The sequence below is a fragment of the Prionailurus bengalensis genome, chromosome D4 (assembly GCF_016509475.1).
Source record: "Prionailurus bengalensis isolate Pbe53 chromosome D4, Fcat_Pben_1.1_paternal_pri, whole genome shotgun sequence".
Classification (NCBI taxonomy): Eukaryota; Metazoa; Chordata; class Mammalia; order Carnivora; family Felidae; genus Prionailurus; species Prionailurus bengalensis.
In genome coordinates, this window is record NC_057359.1 from 33,796,557 (window position 1) to 33,816,958 (window position 20,402).

The following is a 20,402-nucleotide window of genomic DNA, read 5'->3' on the forward strand; positions in this document are numbered from 1 at the left end:
TCCTACTCTTTACCTATGAGCGCACTAATCTTTTAGTACATGTGTCAACACTTTCCTTTCCTTGTAAGCCAAGGTGAATCAGACTTCCTGTCCCTAACAATTCAAAGTCCTAACTTCAAGAATCCTCTACTTTCCTTCAAAACATTTGTTAGAGTGTATTTTTATTATTTTTTTAATGCCAGCTTTCTTTCCTAGGCTGTAGTCTCTGCACAAGCAGCAGCATCTTATATATCCATATGCATCTCAACGCCTAGAATAGTTCTGACCCTTAATATTGAATAACTGAAAAAACAATTCAGGCCATTTTCTTAAAAAGTTAAGAAGATTAAGAAGTTTTCCAAAAAGCTTAAGAAGTTAACATTATGGGGCTACTTTTATATGTGTGAGAGATATCTGTTGTTTCAAGATGATAATATATGCTGAAATCCTTAAATTTACAGAGTGGTCATCTACAGAGTTAAAGATTGCCCATGAGCTCTATTTTGAATGATACAAAGGGCCTCCTTCTTCCTGTATGAACTTGAGTAAACTATTTTTCTAAGCCTCACTTTGCTCACTAGTGAAAGGTGTTCACCTCAAGGCAGGCACCTGTAGGTAGCAGCCTCTTGGTAAGCCAAATTACTATTAGTACAAATGAACTTACCAGATAGCCAGAGGAGAAAAGGGGATATATATATACTCAGTTGAAAACCAAAGCACTTGAGTGGACAAAAGCAAAGGCCAAGGGCTGCATAACACTGACATTTTTATTAGAATTCATTTGTAACAAATGGAACTTGTGTCAGCAAAGAACTGATTTTCATACAGACTTCTTTCGCCACCAATGTAACGAAGTAAGAAAATAAAAAGCACGCCTTTCATTCTGTAAAACATTTACGCGTACTACTAATTAGAGGTAATTGTATTTTTTAACAAGCCATTTTACAAGTTATTTTTTTTTAATTTTTCAGTCTATGCATCCAAAACGAGAGCAAAGAACACAACTGTTTTTATCTTTGTAAAGACACTCCAAGCTTGAATGGCAAAGCCACATACAGATGGATAGGATGGATCTGTAGCCTTCTGATCTCTGCTGGAGTATCAGGGCACCCATAAACCCAAAGGAAATCAAACCCATAAAGGAAAAAGAAAAGGGAATTAAAAATAAAAAGGAGGGACTAAAACAAGGCAAACCCAAAAATAAACAGGAAAGAAAAAAATCTCTACGTTACTGAAGAATTTTTTCCCTTCCTGCATCGATGTTGTGTTATTTACATACACACAAATGAATTTCTGAAGCAGTTTCTTACAGATGGGTTCAAGTAATAACATTATTGGGTGTAGAATCAATAGGGCAGTGCATAGTACAAAGGTATAGAAAGTGCAAAGTTCCCTAGAGGCCCTTCCCTCCCCTGGCTGTCCTCGCCGTTGTCTAACCATGCAAATCATTTTTAAAAAAGAGCTAAAATAAAGTTCTGTACAAATCACTTTTTATATATTTTGATTTTTTTTACCATTGTAACTAATTACAAAATTATACATAACTACACGTACATAGGTAAATAATAGCACCGTACTGGTTATGATGATGAAAATAATTGGAAACTTGAAAGTTTATGGTTATGGTAGATAAAGATGTTTACCTGGGAAAATCAAACTAGAATGGTTGCACAGAGTGGAATGCACATCAATGACAGTAAGGGAGTTAGTTCTCTGAACAGCGCCTAAACAGTAAGATACCTAGTCTCTGCCTCGTTTGTATGGTATGCATCCCATTGATTTTCTTCTTGTGATTATTCTCCTCTTTCTCTTTGCCAAGTGGACAGTTTTTACTTCAGGGAGAGACACTGCTCACTGGCCAGTTGTCTTTGTGCGTTAGACACCATCATATTCTACATGTCTAACATGGCATGTCTGCAAGTCTGTCTGACCCCCTTTGTTTCACTAAATGAAAATCACAGCACTCAGTAATCTGGCACTTGGATAAATTTCCAAAAGATACAAAGTAAAAGAAAACAACAGATCCACATAGTGCACATTCTTCTCTGGTTCTGATGTAGGTTAGAGAGTCTCATTCTGAGGTAGCCTTCTAGATACTTTTTTTTTTTTAGTATTATTTATTTTTTCTTTTTTTTTCTTTTTTTTTTTCTTTTTTATACAAAAGTGCTCAAATAAGATGCTTGCAAGTGTTTGGTCTCTTGGATTTCATTCTACTAGTAATGGTAAAATGTGGAAAACAAAAATCTTTGTATGCTGAACACCAATGAAGTTAAAATTAAACCAAAATATTCTATCTATACCAAAACTCTTTAGGAGTTCCTTGGATATTTTGAGGGTTCTTTAAAATCATATAAGATACGGCAAACTCATGCCATTATCCATGGCTTCCTATAGCAATTTTGTTGGAAAATTTGGAATTGTATTGGAAAATAAACAGTTGCTCAATTTCCCCTTTTAGAAAAATCCTAATGGACTAGTGAGTATATTCCAAAGTTGACAATGATATTTATCACTAAAATAAGTTTGGTGTAGTTACTGAATGTTACAGAATAGATTTGGAAAGGATTCTAAATAAAACAAGTAGCTTTTCCTGATGTTGGCAATCATGAAAGGAAGGGCCCTGATTATCCAAGTGCTTTGGGCTGGTACAATCACTAACATCCCCGACTTAGTTGAAAACTAGGAATGCATATTATTCAAAGAGTTTTTGTACATGTGGTAAACAGATAATGCTTTAATTGGAAGAGTAACATATATGAACAACTAATGAAAATAACCAAAAGCTAAAAAGAAATGCTATTAAAATAGGCATCAATTATAAGGCACTCTAAATGTGTAACTAAAACCAAAAGGAAAAGTACAGCACTTGCCAAGAGTGCTGTATGCCACAAAATGTTTCTGACTGAATAGAGTAACATGAGTTTGGCTTTGCCCCTGTTACATATCATAAATGCAAGTTTCATAGCACATACTATAGACAATATACGATTGAATACATTGTTTTTAAACAACTTGATAGCTGATATATTACAACATTCTCCCCTCCTAAAGGGATATGCACTGACCTTTCCCACATGCACACCTCTTAGATAGTTAATAATTTTTTTATTGCACTAGAGTGTTAGAAATATTGAACTTTGTTGGAAGCCTGGCTAACAAAGGATATCTGAATATGAGTAGGTGGGTGGGGGGAGACTGGGTAGGAAATTAGGGGGTGAGGTTTGACAATCACTGATGTGCATTCCTCATTTCCCTTAAAATTAAAAGTTTATGATATTAAGAAATACCCATATGTCATAAAATTAATAACAAATTGAAAAAAGATGTTTATAATACCTTTTCTACCTAAAAAAGACCCAAAAAACAAAAACAAAAACAAAACAAAAAACAAAACAAAATCATGGAAGAACTGAATGATAGCTATATCTATCTTTTTGTGTGGACACACTGTCTATATATACATAGACACCCTGTAAAATATGGATATATATGTATATATGTTAGCAGCAACTTTATACTTTGCGCCTCCCTGTTGATTCCAAAAATAAAACAAAACAAAATGAAGTTCTCTTTTACTGTTTGAAGAGAATGGGTACTTTCTCACCAACCAAAACTGAACAGAAGTGTAAAAGTAATCTGACAAGACCAATACTGTAGATTAAGAATATTGCACAAAAATGTGCAAATGTTCAAATTATTTGATATTTCTACAGCAAGATATTACAGATAACAGTTCTACAGCTTAAAAAAAAACCTACAATTTGGAAATAAAAAATGAAGAGTTATGTATCTTTTTTAAAATTCACTTTATCGAATGATACATTTTGTTAAAAAAAAGTTTACACAGTTAAAAATGAAGCACAGGTCAGCAGTATCTTTACAATACTAAAAAACTAAATCAAAGACTTTCTTTTTAAACATTTCCCCCCATTCCCCCTGAAATGTTATTATGAGCAGTATGGTGGGAAGGGGCGATGTCGCAGCAGAGTCCATTTTATCCTATGAGAAGCCACACCAGCAAACATCTTGCACTGAACTGTAGGACTCTGGCAATTTCTCCTCACACCTAACAAGCAATCCTGGACAAGATGGTGGTTCTTTGCTGTGATTTCTTCTTCCCTTTATTTTGAATCCTTGAGGTATCTGTAAATAAAATCCTTCAGATGCCTCATCAGCCAGGATTCTCTTTATTATTTTTCAGGTTAGATTATTAAACTGTGAATTCTTGGTCCACCCAGAAGAGTTTGTTTTTATTTTGTTTTGTTTGTACTAGTCCCACTAAGTGGTAGTTAGCTAGAAGTTAAGAAGGACTTCTCGAGTGCCCTGTATGGCTCAGAAGAGACTCCGTGGATACTGAAGGGCCTGCAGTAAGAACCCAAAGGGGGTCAGGGGTTTCTACGTTGCATAGTGATCAAAGCTGCCCAGGTACTCCAGTGCGGCTCGGTAGCAGAACTGGTACTGGTCCTGCAGGAGACCAAGCATGGGAAGAAACAGGACAAGTGGCTGTGAGTACATTTTAATAGAAAGATGAAAATCAAATTCCAAAACCAGTTACAACTAGATGGGGGCAAAATCACTACTCTCATCAATTAATTCAATCCAATGATCGATCCGTTTTAGTGAGCAAAGAATGATCAGCCTCATGGGGTGTCTGTTCACTTCACCAATCAGATTGACTAAAATAGTCTCCTTATTCCTAAGTTGTAATGGCTAGAGTGAATATTATCTTCCAGACAGTGTGAGCATTTCTCCAAGCAGTACCAAACAATTACCAATACCGAACATGTGAACATATCACTGCTGTCTTTTACAACTATCTGCTTATTTGTGATAACTTATTCTCAGTTTGCATATTAAAGACAGGCTAATTCAGACACACATTGTCCTGAGGAAAACCTGGATTCATTTATCTTCTGGGCTACTGAAAAAATAATTTGAATAAAAAAAAATGGTATCAGATAGTAGACCTTAGTACCTGCAATCAGAATTACCCACCATCATTTCTGATGTTATTATTTAAGTAAGGGTGAGGAATAGTAGATACATAAAGCCATTTACAGAGGGCTCTGGAGTTTCAAGCTTTTCATCCCCTGACAATGGCATCAAGACTGGCTGCCTATATCAAAAAACACCCGTGTCATTTGGCCTAATTCAGTGTGATTGCTGGGTATCTGTTCTAGAACGTCCTACCGTAAAATAAAGTAACTTGAAACATGTCCTTTTTCAGACAGGAAAGAACATTGTCATATTGGAATAAGTTGGGGCATTGTTGGAGAGAGAAAAAGTAGAATTTTTGCCATAAAAGAAAGTTATTTTCAGCAGCCAATGGGGCTGAAAGTAGATAGTTTCTATTTTGCTTAAATGTGCATTTTTTTATAATAAAAATGGTAATGCAAAATAAATGGAATTTGCTTCCCTATGTTGTCACAGTAAGCTGCTTGGCTAAATGTTAAAGGGTTTTTAAACGTCCAATTTCCCTCTGCTACCCCCAGCACCCATTAAATTTGTCAGGCCGACATCATGCTTTGGGCAGTGCAAGCCAAATGCTTGTACTATTTTGAAATCACAGTTTGGAAGATATTGTGAGTAATGAATTTAGGAATACATATAAATTGTATAATTTGGCGGCCTTTTGAGGAGCAGAAACACTCACTCATTAGAAATGAACAGTCAATATGCCAGACTGGCTATATCACAAACTCATATTATTCTAAAAAAAAAATAAGAATTTCATTATCAGTTATTAGGAGAGAATATGGGGTATTAATGTCTCTAGGGCATTTCCAGGATCCAAATATATAAAATGGCATACACAGAGGGGAAAGAATGAGGTTCAAAAGTACTAAACAACTGGATTTTTCCTACAATATTTTCCTGTATCTTGTTCTGGTGTCAAGAGTCTCTGGATTCTATGAGGTCCTGGCTAATAAAACCTATTACTTGGTTCTTGAGATGTGACAAACTCATGGAGATTTTTCTCACCTCTGTCTGTACCATGGCTGGTCGTTGTGTTCTTAACATTTTGACAGTCTGGAAGATATCTACAACTCCTTCATATCTCATTCTTTCCAAAACAATGCTTAGTGTTATGAAGACTCCAGTTCTTCCGACGCCCGCACTGTCATAATGACAAAGACAGCGTTACTGGATGCGACACTCATAGTCTTCACCACATTTGCTTGGAAGCAGACATATGTGCACCTGTTTCCATATGACATCAGGTTCTTCCACAGCAATGTTCAGGAAAATGTGGTGTTGCATTAAAAAATGACTACTCTTAGGAAAATGTGTCATGGTAAAATGTGAGAATGAATGTAGGGTAATTAAGTCCTACTAACACAATGACTTTTCAACTGGGATTTGGTAAGATGCAGGAAACATAAATATGGGAAATAAATAGATGCAGGGAATGGTAAGTCAAATATAGGTTAATACTCTTCATGCAGATCCTGAAATTGTAAACCTTGCCTGCTTAATATTTTTAAAGTGTGAAATAATTTTGATAAGGTAAGGTAGATTTCAATTTTATTTATTTCTTGTAGTCACTTACAATCTATGCAGGATGTTTCATCATTTAGACATGTCAATAAATAAGAAGGCTTATAGACTCTTCAAATTTAGACATTAGTTTGGATTTGAGAAAACAGATTCTGTTATGGGGTTTTTGATACAGGATTCTTATTTATTCTTCAGAAGGGTTGGTGAATGTCTTATATGTACATATTGTATAAATGTATATATATTTGTTCTGTCTGCTGAAAATTAGGACTTTAACATATTCTCAAAGGGGTCCTACCTTTAAAAAATGAGCTACATGTTTATCTACTAGTTTTAGATGTTCAGGAGCTAAAACACCAGGATTCTTTCTACCACATTAGCAATGTTTTGACTTTGTTTTCTTTATTGTTTTAAGATAATTCTAGAATGTTCACTGCAGCTAGAGAAGAAAATTAATTCATAGCTTTTGTGCTCTTAAAAAGTAGGAAAGCATCTGGAGGTTTAGGTAATGAGGAGAAGAGTGAATAATCTGAAAAATCCCTACATTTTTGGATCCTAATTAAACGGCATGTGTAACGCTTGGGTACAGGCTGTAGAAAATGGATGGATTCATTTACTTGGGGATGTAGCTGACAGGCATATATAAATAGTGGGTCCCTTTATAAACTGGGTTTTCTAAAGATCCCAAACAGAAATGTTAAGTGCAGCTTTAAAATCCATGGACAGTCTTTACTAAGTGGCTGAAGATGTCCAGGAGTAGTCAAAGTTCTCTGTTAAGAGAGTAGATGACCTTGAAGGTCCCTTTCAACCTTGAAAGTCTCTCTTACTCCTGAGAGGCTGTGATTTATGATCTTTCTTATTTTTTCCCCCTGAATGGTCCAGGTATTCCAGAGTCTATTTAACCTTGATTTGATTGCTCAAATGTATCAAAATATAGGATTTCTGGATTTCTACTAGGTGCTTTCAAGAAAATAAGAGACAGTGGCCTTACAACTTCTGAATTTATTGACTTCAGAATGCTAGTTTAATAACTTGTAAAAGAGGTGAATAGTATTTTAAGGATATTCCCAGATAAGATAAAATATCTAGAAGTCATATATATATATATATATATACACACACACATGTATATGTGTGTATATATATACATATATATGTGTGTGTGTGTGTGTGTGTGTGTGTGTATAAACAGGTCATAGGTAAACTCCTTATACTAAAGAAGTATTTAAATCATTTTGTGATGGTAAAAGCAATGGGAAGTAAACACATTTATACACTTAACTTTATGGCAATGTCTAAAGTTAAAAATATATATTAAATATATCCTTTTTTATAGTTTATACTAGAAAAGTTTGAATTACCATTTGGGCAACTTATGTAGAAAGTTAAGGGGAATACTCAGGTAATTTAAGTCCAATCTATACCATCCATTGTGTCTGAATATTGGAGTGTATATGTTATTCTCTACATGCTCTTTGGTTGTCTAGAACAAAGGATTTTGGATAACTGAACACAAAGCTAATGTGAATAAATAAGATCCACTACTCATAGAATATACCATGTCTGGGGAACATGATGTGCTAGAAAGAATCTCAGAGATAAGCTGAGAAAATTGAGATCAAGAGAAATCGCCCTACAGTCACAGAGCTAAGTGATGACAGAAGTGAGGCTAGAACTCAGGTATCTTAAAGCCTAAATTGAATATTTCTCGTTTTTTGAGATCTTGTCTTCCATATCACTAAAAATCATAGTTTGGCATCTATGTCTGTCTTTTATTTTCCGTTTTTTACCCTTCCTTTCCCCCTTCCTTTTTCTGTCTGTTCCCTCTTCCCTTCCCTTTCATTTTTTCAAGTAAAATAAATTTTTAAAGTAAATTCCCTTAAGATTTGGACCATAAAGGGATTAGAAATTGAGACTTCAAATTGATAGAATCTGAAAATGTGTTAGTTTAAATTTTTTTTTCAACGTTTTTTATTTATTTTTTGGGACAGAGAGAGACAGAGCATGAATGGGGGAGGGGCAGAGAGAGAGGGAGACACAGAATCGGAAACAGGCTCCAGGCTCTGAGCCATCAGCCCAGAGCCTGACGCCGGGCTCGAACCCACGGACCACGAGATCGTGACCTGGCTGAAGTCGGACGCTTAACCGACTGCGCCACCCAGGCGCCCCGAAAATGTGTTAGTTTAAATAAAATTAGGTGAATTCCTTTTGTTGGAGGGTTTCTCCATAACAACTTCCAAAAGCACTAAATTTATGGTAAGTGTCCTTTCTGAACCGTTTACTTGCTATTTCTATTAACTTCAAAGACTTGAATTATAAAATGCCGTGGAAACTATTGAAAATAATTAACTTGAAGGTGCTTCATTTTCTGATATAGCAACAATTTTCAAGCAAATTGCAATTTTAACTGAGGTACCATTCTAATCATTTACTGACTGGCAAGAATTAGTATTATCATTAAGGCTTGATTAACTATTTATGGGTTTCCTAAAAAGACAAACACAGGAGATAGAGAAGAATAGTTATCAGTGTAATGCTATGGAAGTAGAATAAGTAAGAAATAATTAACTGAACAAATTATCATGAGGGGATATGACAACAATTCCTGCTAAGGTAAACTAGGTAAGGGAAAAAATGCAGTTCGGTCTTTGTTAAAAGATGTAAAATTTGGGGATAAAAATCTTACCTCTTGTTATTTTCACTTATTTTTGAAAAGAGAGAAATGAGACTTGCTTTAGATTTTACAATATATATCTGAGAATAAAATATCAATTATACTGATTCACTACAATAAGCCTGTACTGACAATGAATAGAAAGCAATGCACATTTTCAAAGTTACTATCACATTCATCACAAATGGAAAATCATCATTCTTGATGGTTAACTCACCTGCAATGGACTGAAATGGGCCCATCTTGGCCAAACTGCTCTTTTGTTTTATGTACTTGGCCAATGAAGTCAATAAATCCTTCTCCAGACTTTGGCACTCCTTGCTCTGGCCAGTCAGTGAACTGGAACTGCCTCACTGTTCGGGACTGTCCGTCCTATACAAAGAAAGCCACATACCCAGCCACAGAGGAGGATACCAGGAAGATCCAGCCAGTGTACAGACCACAGCAGCAGGAATATTTTTTTTTTCCAAAAAGAATAAAAAAAAAAAAGAGGTGTGGGGGGGTGTTAGAAACATGTTTAACTAGAAATTTAGTCACATGTGTGTCTTATCTGTTATTAACACTGTCTATATTCACATATATTTAAATTGCAAATTCAGTCTGGCAATGCCCAAGAAAAAACCTGGGTTCTTGTAAAAAGCCATCTAGTTCCCATATTAGTGAATGCTTCCATGATCCAAAATTTGCCTTCAAAACCAAAGTGGAACATATATACTCTATTTTAAAAATTTCAGGAGCCAATAACTTAATATTGAAAGGAGCAACTAGGCATGTCATCCAGACCAGAGATTTTGCTATTGTCACAATAACTTCCCGTCTGCTGTGCTTGCTTATATCTAGCATTGTCAAATGACAAATAGTGACACTAAAAGGATCTGACACCAACTGGGTAGCTGTTAATCTCGATGCCCCACATGTCTCAGAGGCATACAATTTCTAGCCATGGTAGTGTATATAGCGTGTGTTATGCAACTATGCTGTTGGGTGGGAAGGAAGTAAGGGGTCCCTCAAGGAGATAAAAGAGATTATTATCAAATAAACACTCTATTCTGAAAAAGCGCTCTTCTGGCTGACCACAGGAATTAGGCACTGTGGGGAGTTTAACAGACAGACCAATGGAAAGAAAACAAGCTGGATATAAGAGGAATCTTTAAAGTGATTAGGCAAAACTACTCTGACTCATGAAGTAGAAATGATTTGAGAAAGATCTACTAATGTGCCTCTGATTCCTTCTAGAACAGTGTTTTCAGAAGCACAAGAAAAGCAGAAGGGACCCTCTCTTTAATTGGAGGAATAAGAATTATGGCCATAAACTTTCTTCGCTGAATCCGCTGTGAGGGAGAGGGTCCAAATTCCACGCTTTGAAAGACTGATCCTATTTGAAGAGGCTCTGCTCCCAGTTAAGCCTTCAACTTGTTCCTCCTTTCCATTTTTGTAACATCTCTTTCCCCTTTAAAGGTCTTTGGATATGGGTATGCATGTTCCCAAGATTCTGGTTAAGTAGACAGAGACCCAATCTTTCCCATTCAGTCAGACTGAGAGGAGGGGATGGCTTAGCTCGAGATGGGCATACATAACTTGTGTCTTGTGTTTTCCACAGGAAAAGGGCATATTACTGACTGTCATCATTTGATAAAACAGGAAGATCACATTAACTTTGTGGGAACACTGAGGAATATGCAAATAACTGCTTGGCCCCATAACTAACTTATGGATGGTAACCATGGAAGCATGATTTACTTCCCTCTGTTTCTGGAAAAGGTTTGGAAAGCACAGGAAGGAAGCCAAAGACTAGGTAATGCAGATTTGTCCTCCTCTGAATATCCTGGGGATTTCATTTCTGACTACAGTTGCTTTTAGCAGCAAGAAGAGGTCATGTGCACAAACTCTTACTATTTGGAGGAGACACCAGCTGACTCCATTTAAAGGTTACCTGTTTAACAATACTGTCTTCCAAGTGCCAACTCACTCTCTAAACTGCTAAGTTCAGATTAGAAACACACTAGGAGCACAAACATCAAATGCTATGGCAGCTAAGAAAATTTTAAAATCACAGGGAGCCTTTTAAAAAATAATTTGAGTAAGTTCTTCAATATTTCTTTTTCTTTTTGTGATCAGATTTAATTTGGGCAAGTGAGGAGTAGTAAAGAAATTGTGTCTGTTATTTGCAGGGCCTAACCCCCAGTCTTTACCATCAGAAATGGTTGGTGAATTTTCTTGGAATGTACTTAAGGTTTTCACTCACATATCTATCTTCAAATTATGAAAGGGCAACTGTGTGTATGTATGTATAACCAAAGCATGCTTACTTGGGCAACTTAAAAAACTCAACCTATGGACTTAACTGCTATTAACTGCTATCTTTTTTTTTTTTTTAATTTTTTTTTCAACATTTACTTATTTTTGGGACAGAGAGAGACAGAGCATGAATGGGGGAAGGGCAGGGAGAGAGGGAGACACAGAATCGGAAACAGGCTCCAGGCTCCAAGCCATCAGCCCAGAGCCTGACGCGGGGCTCGAACTCACGGACTGCGAGATCGTGACCTGGCTGAAGTCGGATGCTTAACCGACTGAGCCACCCAGGCGCCCCTATTAACTGCTATCTTGAGTATGGTCACCTTCAGAGTAGTTAAGATTTCAGACTTTCTGGGATTAACAGATCTGTCACCTGGGCCAACCAGTCTGCTAACCAATTTCTCCTTCACTTTAGGCCAATAGCCAGGGCACGGCTTTGGAGATTAGCAGACAATCTCTAAACATGAGTATTGGTTGGGAAAGCTGCTGTCCAGAAAAAAAAAACAAAAAAACAAACAAACAAACAAAAAACAAAACAAAACAAAAGAGCAAAAAAACAAAAAAGACCAGTGGATCAAATAAATAGCTGTATCCTGGAGTTTCATTCAACCCACCTACTGTGACAGTTCCAAAAACAAAGCAAGGCTTTGGACTGACCCTGCTCTCTCCTAAGATATGTTTGTAATCATGGTTTGAAAGTGGCCAAAGGCAAGGATATTAAAGTTTATGCATAGAACATCTTACATCAGGGCTGAACCTTGGACTCAGCAATCTAGATAAGAAATGCAGAATGAAAATTAGCCAACAAGGGTCGTGGGTGCACAGCTCTCATGGACAGACACATTAGCACACCGAGGAATAAACCATGCCAGGAATCAAATTAGAATGTGCAAAGCTTGTCAGAGTCTTCTAAAGAATGCCATTTGCTCTGCAGTTTTAAAATCATACCAAATTAACCTCTAAGTCCACATGACCTAGAGGGCTTTGCAAAACAACAACATATTTACAGCCTCAAGTAATGAAGAAGTCAAAAAAGCTCCAAAGAGAATAAGCTGAGAAAGTGAATATAAGCACAGCCAACCAATCAGTAAATGCTTCCCAGGACACACACTCACCAAGTGTATCCCCAAAGTTGGGCTGCCAGATGTTATGTTTGAATGGAAGCCAAGCCTGCATGTGAGGACACTTGCCAGACAGAGGAAAAGTTACTCTTACAGTAAAAAAAAAAAAAAATAGTCCTCCAAGATAAGTTATTTCTTTACACTTTGGGAGTATGATCACTTGGCAGATGTTTCTCCAGAGATGCTAATTTATTTTGAGAGAAAGCACATGCGTGGGCAGAGAGAGAAAGGGAGAGAAAACATCCCACTTAGTCTCCGTGCTGTCAGCACATAGCCCAGTGTGGGGCTCGATCTCAGGAACCCATGAAATCATGACCTGAGTTGAAATCAAGAGCTGGACACTTAACCGGCTGAGCCATGCAGGGACTTCCCCAGAGATTCATTTTAGACTGTTTTTCAGCTAATGGTTAAGAGCATAAGATTGTGCAAACTTACCCTGGCATCTGTGACCTTGAATTCTCTTAGGATATACTGTGGCATGTTGTACTCAGCCATGGGATCTACAACAAAGTACTGGTATCTTGCAGATCGTTCTGCGGGCCAGTATTGGTGACATTTCTCCTAAAAGGAGAGAGGATTAATGTCAAATCATACAAAGTACAAATATTATCTAATCATCTATCAATCTACATATTTCTTTCTCTCATTAAAAAAGTTCAAAATTCAAGGCCATTCCAATGGCATGTGACCCATTTTCTCTTTGAAGCCATAAGTTCCCTGAGAAGAGGGAAATCATGTGGTTTAATATTTGGCCATGGTACAAAGCACAGAATTGGCATACAGAAGGTTATTAATACACATAAATTAAATTGAATACTTTGATAGTATAAGTGTCTTCATACCTACAAGTTCTCCAAATAATTACACCAGTCCTTGTATATAATGCTGGCCCTATCCATCATGCATTGCACCACCAGAGGAGACTTGCATCAGAGCATTATGGAATAATAAGAACCAGCAAGTGTGAATGGAGAAAGAAACTTCTATATTGATTTGGTCCAGTCTCCCTTGTCAGCTGAGGAAACTGAAGTCCAGGCAGTTTTAATGATTTGGCTAAATTTTGCAGTGTCAACTCTGAAGAGTCAGAATAGTCAAGTTAATTTCTTAGTTTGGAATTTTTTTTTGCTCTCTTTATGTGGCTTAAATGATGGGTTTTAGATCCATCTCTACCATTTAATTTATACAAAGAAGAGAGAAAGAAAATATCTTAAGAAAATATAGCAAAATGCTTGCATCTATTGAATCTAAGTGGTAGTTCCTTAGGTATCTCTAATACTATTTATATTATTTTATTAGAGAGAGAGAAAGAGAGAGAGAGAGAGAGAGCAAGCTGGGGATGGCAGAGGGAGAGAGAGAGAAAATCTTAAGCAGACTCCACATCCAGTGCCAAGCCTGATGGGGGCTTGATCCCACAACTGTGAGATCATGACCTGAGCAGAAATCAAGAGTCAGGTACTTAACCAACTGAGCCACCCAAGTGCCTCATATACTATTTTATATATTTTTCAGAATAATCATTTTCAAAAAGTAGAACTGAGATTACCAGATTATATCCTTGGAAAAACTATGTAACTATTCAACCTGGGTGGAGAATGGGCAAATAAGAATTTGCTTCACAGATGTAAGGAAGTCAAGTTCATTCCCACAGAGAAATGAGGGTACATTTGCTCATGAAACTCCAGCTTTTCCAGAATAATAAAAAAAAAAAAGATTGTGCCTGGGAACAAAATACTAGATCTTTCTCCAAAACACACAAATTAAAGAACTTGATGTGGCTTTGCAAGTTAAAAACCAACAGAGTAATGAATGGCCCAGAATGTGACCAGAGAACTCTGCATTTCAAAGAAATGATGTTGGCCCTTGGGTTATTAGAATGAAATTGTCATTTCTTCATGGTGAATGTCTTATGAGAAGACACTCACTCTGCCCATCTCACGCAGCTTGGTGAGCATCACAACGATGGTGGAATTGTGTTCCCAGAGCATCCGCCAGAAGTCTTCTGTGGTCTCTGCCAAGGGCCCCTGGGTAGCAATGTAGGCTTTCTGTTGTCTGAATTGTAGAGAATAAAAATAGCATGTTAAAGTAATCAGAGAACATGTAAAGGTTCACATATGATATGTAAACACCAAACCCAAGGATGAACACTGAAAACATATTATCATTGCAGTTGTAGTAAATGTCCATTAAGATTGTGTATCAAATAAGAATGTTTACTATATTTGAGGGATTTTGCAAAAGAAATTGCTTTGTTACTATTATCATGTAGGTCTTCATTATTATTTAAATTTTAGTGCAATGCTCATAGCTCGGTTTTATGTATCATACAAATCACTTAAACACTGGTGTGGCTTTGCTTTGTAGAAAGGACTCTTACATAATCTATTACATTTATGAAATAAATCTTCTGTATTAACTCTTTCCACACCCAAATGGTTTCTAAAGGAAGAGTACAAAAGGCAAGAATAAAGACTCCATGACTGCTTCTTCTTACTCCTACCAAAAAACAAACAAACAAACAAACAAACAAACACCAAGGGACTGAATGCTGAGCTATTCATAAAGAAGATGTTTTCAATTGAGATGAAATTCATTCTGGCTTATGAAACTGGGGCACATGTAAATATCAAGGCTTTGGACTGTCAGGGGAGGAAGCGTATATACCTGTATCCATCAATAAAACTGGCATTGATGTAATCAGATCCTTCTACTCCTCGGATAGGCTGCAGGCATACCCTTGTGGATTCATATGGCATAATATTAACAAGGCGATTTTTGAATTTATTACATGGAAGATTGGCACTGATGAATCTTGAGGTGTGAGCTTTAGAGCTGGCTAGACGCTGTTGAATAGAAAAAAAGAAAAAAAAATCTGACAAAGATAATTTTAGCCTACAGTTAGACGCAATGTACCCGAGATTTCCTCTTTAGAGGAAAACTTTAGAGTAAAGGTTTTGTTTATTTTAAAGCAAAGGACTCTTCAAACTGCACTGCTTTTCACTTCTACCTAATGATTCCATATAGTCTACTGACTTTTTAAGTATGTTCTGAGAGTATGATCTCTCAGTTTAAATTAAGGTACAAAAGAGCTCGAGGTATTGTTAGGAAGCAAAGGACAGAGAAAAGGGAAAGAGGAAGAAAAGTATTTTATAGTCAGACACCTGAGAAGGTCAAGTGAATCTTGTAACTTCAAAAACTTGAAAGGTTAAGAAAGTGAGGCCACTATTCAGAGACAATCCCAGAATGACTTGCTTCTGAATTACCACATCACATCCAATATCATACCTTAAATTCAAGCTCCATTCCTGTGACATTCTCTCCTGCTTCTATTTGTGTCAGCTTCTGAATGTAGGCATACAAGTTTCTAGCTGGCACTTCGGTATTTCCACAAGTCACTGCTTCTAACAGTGCATCATGGATAAAGATGTATTGGTCTTCTGTTTGAACCATGTAATTCCTCTGGGCTCTCATTAAAGTTACATGGCCATAAATATCTACAGTTTTTTCATGCTTTATTCTTTCTAACATGGCGTCTATTACAATGAAACAACCAGTCCTGCCAACTCCCGCACTACAAGAAAAACAAAAGAAAAGTCTAAATAAATCTACCAGGAAACAAACACATAAAAATTATTTTCATTCTTATTAACTAAGTTTTAAATCCATTAATTCTTTTCAACTAGCTATTGGGATTATTTTGGAGCACTCTAAAATAAAAGGTATTATCAAGTCACCGTAACCAGAGGGGAGGGAATCAAATACCAAGTATAATTAATTTGGTTTCAAAATGTAAATCCAAAATCACTATGCTCCTTGATCATGTAAAACAAAGCGTACATTATTTTGAAACTGTTATTTAAAAAACACATTTAGGTTGTTTATATTAGAAGGTATTTTGTAAATTGGTTAATATCTAACTAGGCTATATCTTTTTGCAAATCTTCTCCATTTATTTCAGTTCAACTTGAGAAATAAAAACTAGAAAATCATTCAGTATGAAATATTTCATATTCTAAAATGCAGCAAGGAAGTTTTAAGATCAATTTAGTGGGAAATATATAATTAAGATATTGAACTGCTATTACACACTACAAAAAAAAAAAGAGCAGGTAATTCTCAATGGAAATAAATTCCTAATAAAAAAACAATCACTAGAGAGTACAGGCGAGTTTTTCTTCTCTTCCAGAGTTGAACATATTTTGAAATTCCAGGTGAAATTCAAGTATTATGTGTGGGAAAATAAAAGCTTCAATCTTTGTTATTGAAGAAGCTCTGAGGCATTTTTTAAACTCCATTACTTCTGGACTTATGGGTCATTTTCCAGTTGGTGGAAACGGATTCAAAGAAGAGAAGGTAAGAGAGAGCAAAACCCCAAAACAAGATATGCTGTTCCAAGGAGACAATCTAATTTACTGAACTGGATTACAGAGTCAGGTGGTTGAAACATTGGAATTTCCTCAAGTGTTGGAAAGAACACTAGCAAAATAACACATCTGTGTTCTTAAATCTCTAGGTAAGTCTTGTTTGTCTCTTAGCAAACTCTTTAGAGTGAGTCCATTTATGTGTCAAGTATGGTTGAATCCAAAATATTTTTCTCTTCCTGATCATGGATATTTAGCTGGCTGGGAAACATGTAATTAACAGGAATAGGTATACACAACCACCATAGATACTAAGCAACAGTCTCCTTCATTAGCTACATGCCACTGTTTCCTGTCATTTGCATATCTATGCATTCATTTATTTGTCCATCTGTCCATCAACATATCCTCTTCATTCAATGAACAGTACTTTGTTCAGTAACATGTGGGATACAACATTAAAGATGACTTAGATCTTACTTTTAAAGAGCTCAACATCTATCAATGAGGTAAAAGGTTACTTAACTATTTATACTAATGGACAGAAAGAAAACAAACAAAAACCAGGATGTGTTGGTTTTGTGGATGATGTGGCATTTGAACCAGGACTTGAAGGACACAAAGGACGGGGAATTTAGGAGGCTAGAATAGCAAAAGAGAAAAAAATGGCTTTTGCAGCCATATGTTGGCTTTGGGAGTTACATATGAAACTTTTCATTGGCCTAGTGAGGCACTTGTACAAGGAAGATACCAGAACTTCAAATGGATGAGTTTAGGGAGCACTAGGGTACCTGACTCAATTGAAATGGCAATTTCTCTCTAGTGCCAAGTGCCTATAAGGTGGTAAGTGAGCATTTTGTAATAAATAATACCTTTATTTATGTACTGAGCAGTACAGATCAAATCTAGCTTCCACACAAAGGCTCTCAGGTTTGTAGACTAGGTTAAGCAGGAATATGATAGGAACACTATTTAAAAATTGCTTACTTTTTATGTCCTGTCAGACATAAAAAATGACTGTTAGTATTTAGAGAGCCTCTGGATTTTCATTCTAAGACTGCATTCAAGGTTTAACCACAAAGTGATACGACACTGAGATGTAATGCAAAAGCTTTTGGAGACAAAGAGTCTTTGAAGTGACAGACATTTTTTTAGCACACAACAATTAGAAATCTGATGCACCCAGATCCACAAAGTCCCGTTTACTTAGTTTGTTCTACTAATAAAACCGGGAGATGGCAAGCCTTCCCTGATACTCCCCATTACCCCTCTCTCCCAGTCCCTAGGCAGGATTAATCACCCTCTGTTGCAGATCACCTAAGTGGTATCTCAAATGCCACTCCATTACAGTCTCAATCACATTGTATTATTAACTAGTCTGGTAGGGTCGTCATCCTCAAATCATGGAGTATATCCTGAGAGCAGAACTAACTTTTCTGTTACCTTTTTGTGTCCTAAATTAAGCATGAAGTCGGTGCTTAATAATGTTTGTGAAATAAGAAAATAAATCAGTAATTGGCATCAGAGGCCTTACATAATGAGCAGCCCATCCATGTTCGGTAAGCCTACTGAGAAAGAAGGACCCTTCAGTCAGTGAAAGAAGCTTACATTTGACAAAGGTTCAGAATTATGCAGAGAAGGCCTGAAGACTGCTCCACAGTGCTAGGTAGGGAACAGGGAGAGAGGAAAATGCTTTGAGAGGCCTCTGTGTCTGGGTCTTCTGATCTGCCATCACAGTGCAATTAAAAGAAACTAAGTAAGACTTAACCCGGAGAAAGGGGATAGCCCTCACATTTAGGAGGTTCTAAGACCATGAGTAATATCTTTTTTCTCTGTGTTGTTTTACTTAATTATCTTCATCCTAATTGTGCATTGTTTCTAATTGGATACAACGTCATGCAATTCTTTTTAGTGCAAACCATGCCATAAGCCTTATAACTGAGCCCTAAATAAGTCAATTCTAGACAATGGCAGGTATATTTTCCCAAAAAATGCAGCAGGGACCATTCCAAATGTCTATATTCTGGATCTATATTCTGACAAAAAGATATCTTGGGATCTTGGAAAATTGGTAGGAATAACTCCAGATTCAAACAGTAGCAACCTCTTCATGGTGGTATGGATGCAATTTCCCCAAAAAACTGAGGGAAAAAATCAAATATGTGCCTGAGTCTAAATTACAAACTATGGGGGAAAAAAGACAGAAGAGAGGCTATTACTTGTGCAAAACCTATTTCTTCTCCGCCAATTCAAAATATTGTTAATTCCTCAAACTTGCTATTCATATGGAAGATAGGGAAGGAGTGGACCCTTTTAATTTATGTATTACTTCATCTTTAGAAGGAAGAGTTCTTGGGTATTTAAATGTTAGAGAGGTTTCTTAGCTTTAAGTAAGATCATGAAGTTCAACACACTTTTTCCAGATACCAATGGCTGAGTGTCCTTGAGAAAGTCACTTAAACTCTTCCCTGCTTTCCCATTTTTTTCTTAAATCGCGATAGTGATCATTAACTCTAGTTAATTACTTAGCAAGTTTTAAGGCTGAATTAAACATGCCAAGTGTTTGCAAACATAAAGGAAGACACAGTAACATTGTGGGTGCAAACTCATTTTAAAATTCTACCTCTGAAGCTGACGAAAGGAATAGATAATGTTAAAGCTGAGAAAATTGTGATACAATCACTGCAGGATCATTTAAGATTAGGCTTTCAACATCTTGCTTTAATCTACCCCCTCAAGCTGTTCTCCCCTTTCTCTTCATATTTCAGATAAGTAATATCTTACATTTGAAGAACTTACTACTTTCCCATATATTGTCATGGTAAATGAGATGCCAGCAAAGTGCCTTCCAAACACACTGCTTGGTTCCCGGGAGGCACTCAGCAAATGTCCGTCAGTTCCCTTTTCCCTTCTATAATTTATAACATCTGGGAGCTGCCCTAAAGTCCCACAGCTAATAGTAAATGGCTGAAGAGGGGCTCAATTGTAAGTTGTGAGATGTTAAATTTTAGCACAACATTCGATGGTGTTGCCACTGCTTTCTGCCAGTTGCATCAGAAAAAAAATGGTGCCCTTCTTGTGGCCCACCCCTCAAAAACATCCCTTTAGTATTGTTCAACGATCCTGAACGTAGTTTCCTTAAAAACCCTTTCTTCCTTGGTTTCTGTTTAATTTCTGTAATGATAATCCTCATGCTTCTCTGGATTTTTCCATCTATATCTCTTTCTCTAATTCACATACCTTAGCCAAATGCCAAAATGTAGATAATGTCCCCAAAGTTCTGTCCTCATTTCTCTCATTCCCCTTCATGATTCAGCAATAATCTTCAAACAGATGATTCCTAAGATGATATACTTTTCTTTGAGCATAAGTGGAGAACTATATTTCAAGCCACCCTCAAATTTCTTTAGAGATAAATAGATTCCAAGATTAATCAGCATCTTCTCTGTTCAAATCTGCTCTTCCCTCTCTCTCTTT

At 36.6% G+C, this 20,402-nt stretch overlaps 1 protein-coding gene across 43 annotated transcripts in view; it reads right to left on the reverse strand.

Moving 5' to 3' along the window:
• Positions 1 to 728: 728 nt before the first annotated feature.
• The window catches only part of PTPRD (protein tyrosine phosphatase receptor type D), a 2,207,515-nt gene continuing 2,187,841 nt past the window's right edge, over positions 729 to 20,402 (reverse strand). For all 43 annotated transcript variants that reach the window (XM_043566630.1, XM_043566632.1, XM_043566635.1 and 40 more), the window contains 7 exons: positions 15,850 to 16,135; positions 15,229 to 15,407; positions 14,490 to 14,616; positions 13,003 to 13,128; positions 9,369 to 9,523; positions 5,962 to 6,097; positions 729 to 4,443 (listed from right to left, as the gene is read on the reverse strand). In XM_043566630.1, coding sequence (XP_043422565.1) covers positions 4,375 to 4,443; positions 5,962 to 6,097; positions 9,369 to 9,523; positions 13,003 to 13,128; positions 14,490 to 14,616; positions 15,229 to 15,407; positions 15,850 to 16,135 — 1,078 coding nt within the window. In that variant the 3' untranslated portion in view covers positions 729 to 4,374. The remainder of the gene's footprint in view (positions 4,444 to 5,961; positions 6,098 to 9,368; positions 9,524 to 13,002; positions 13,129 to 14,489; positions 14,617 to 15,228; positions 15,408 to 15,849; positions 16,136 to 20,402) is intronic.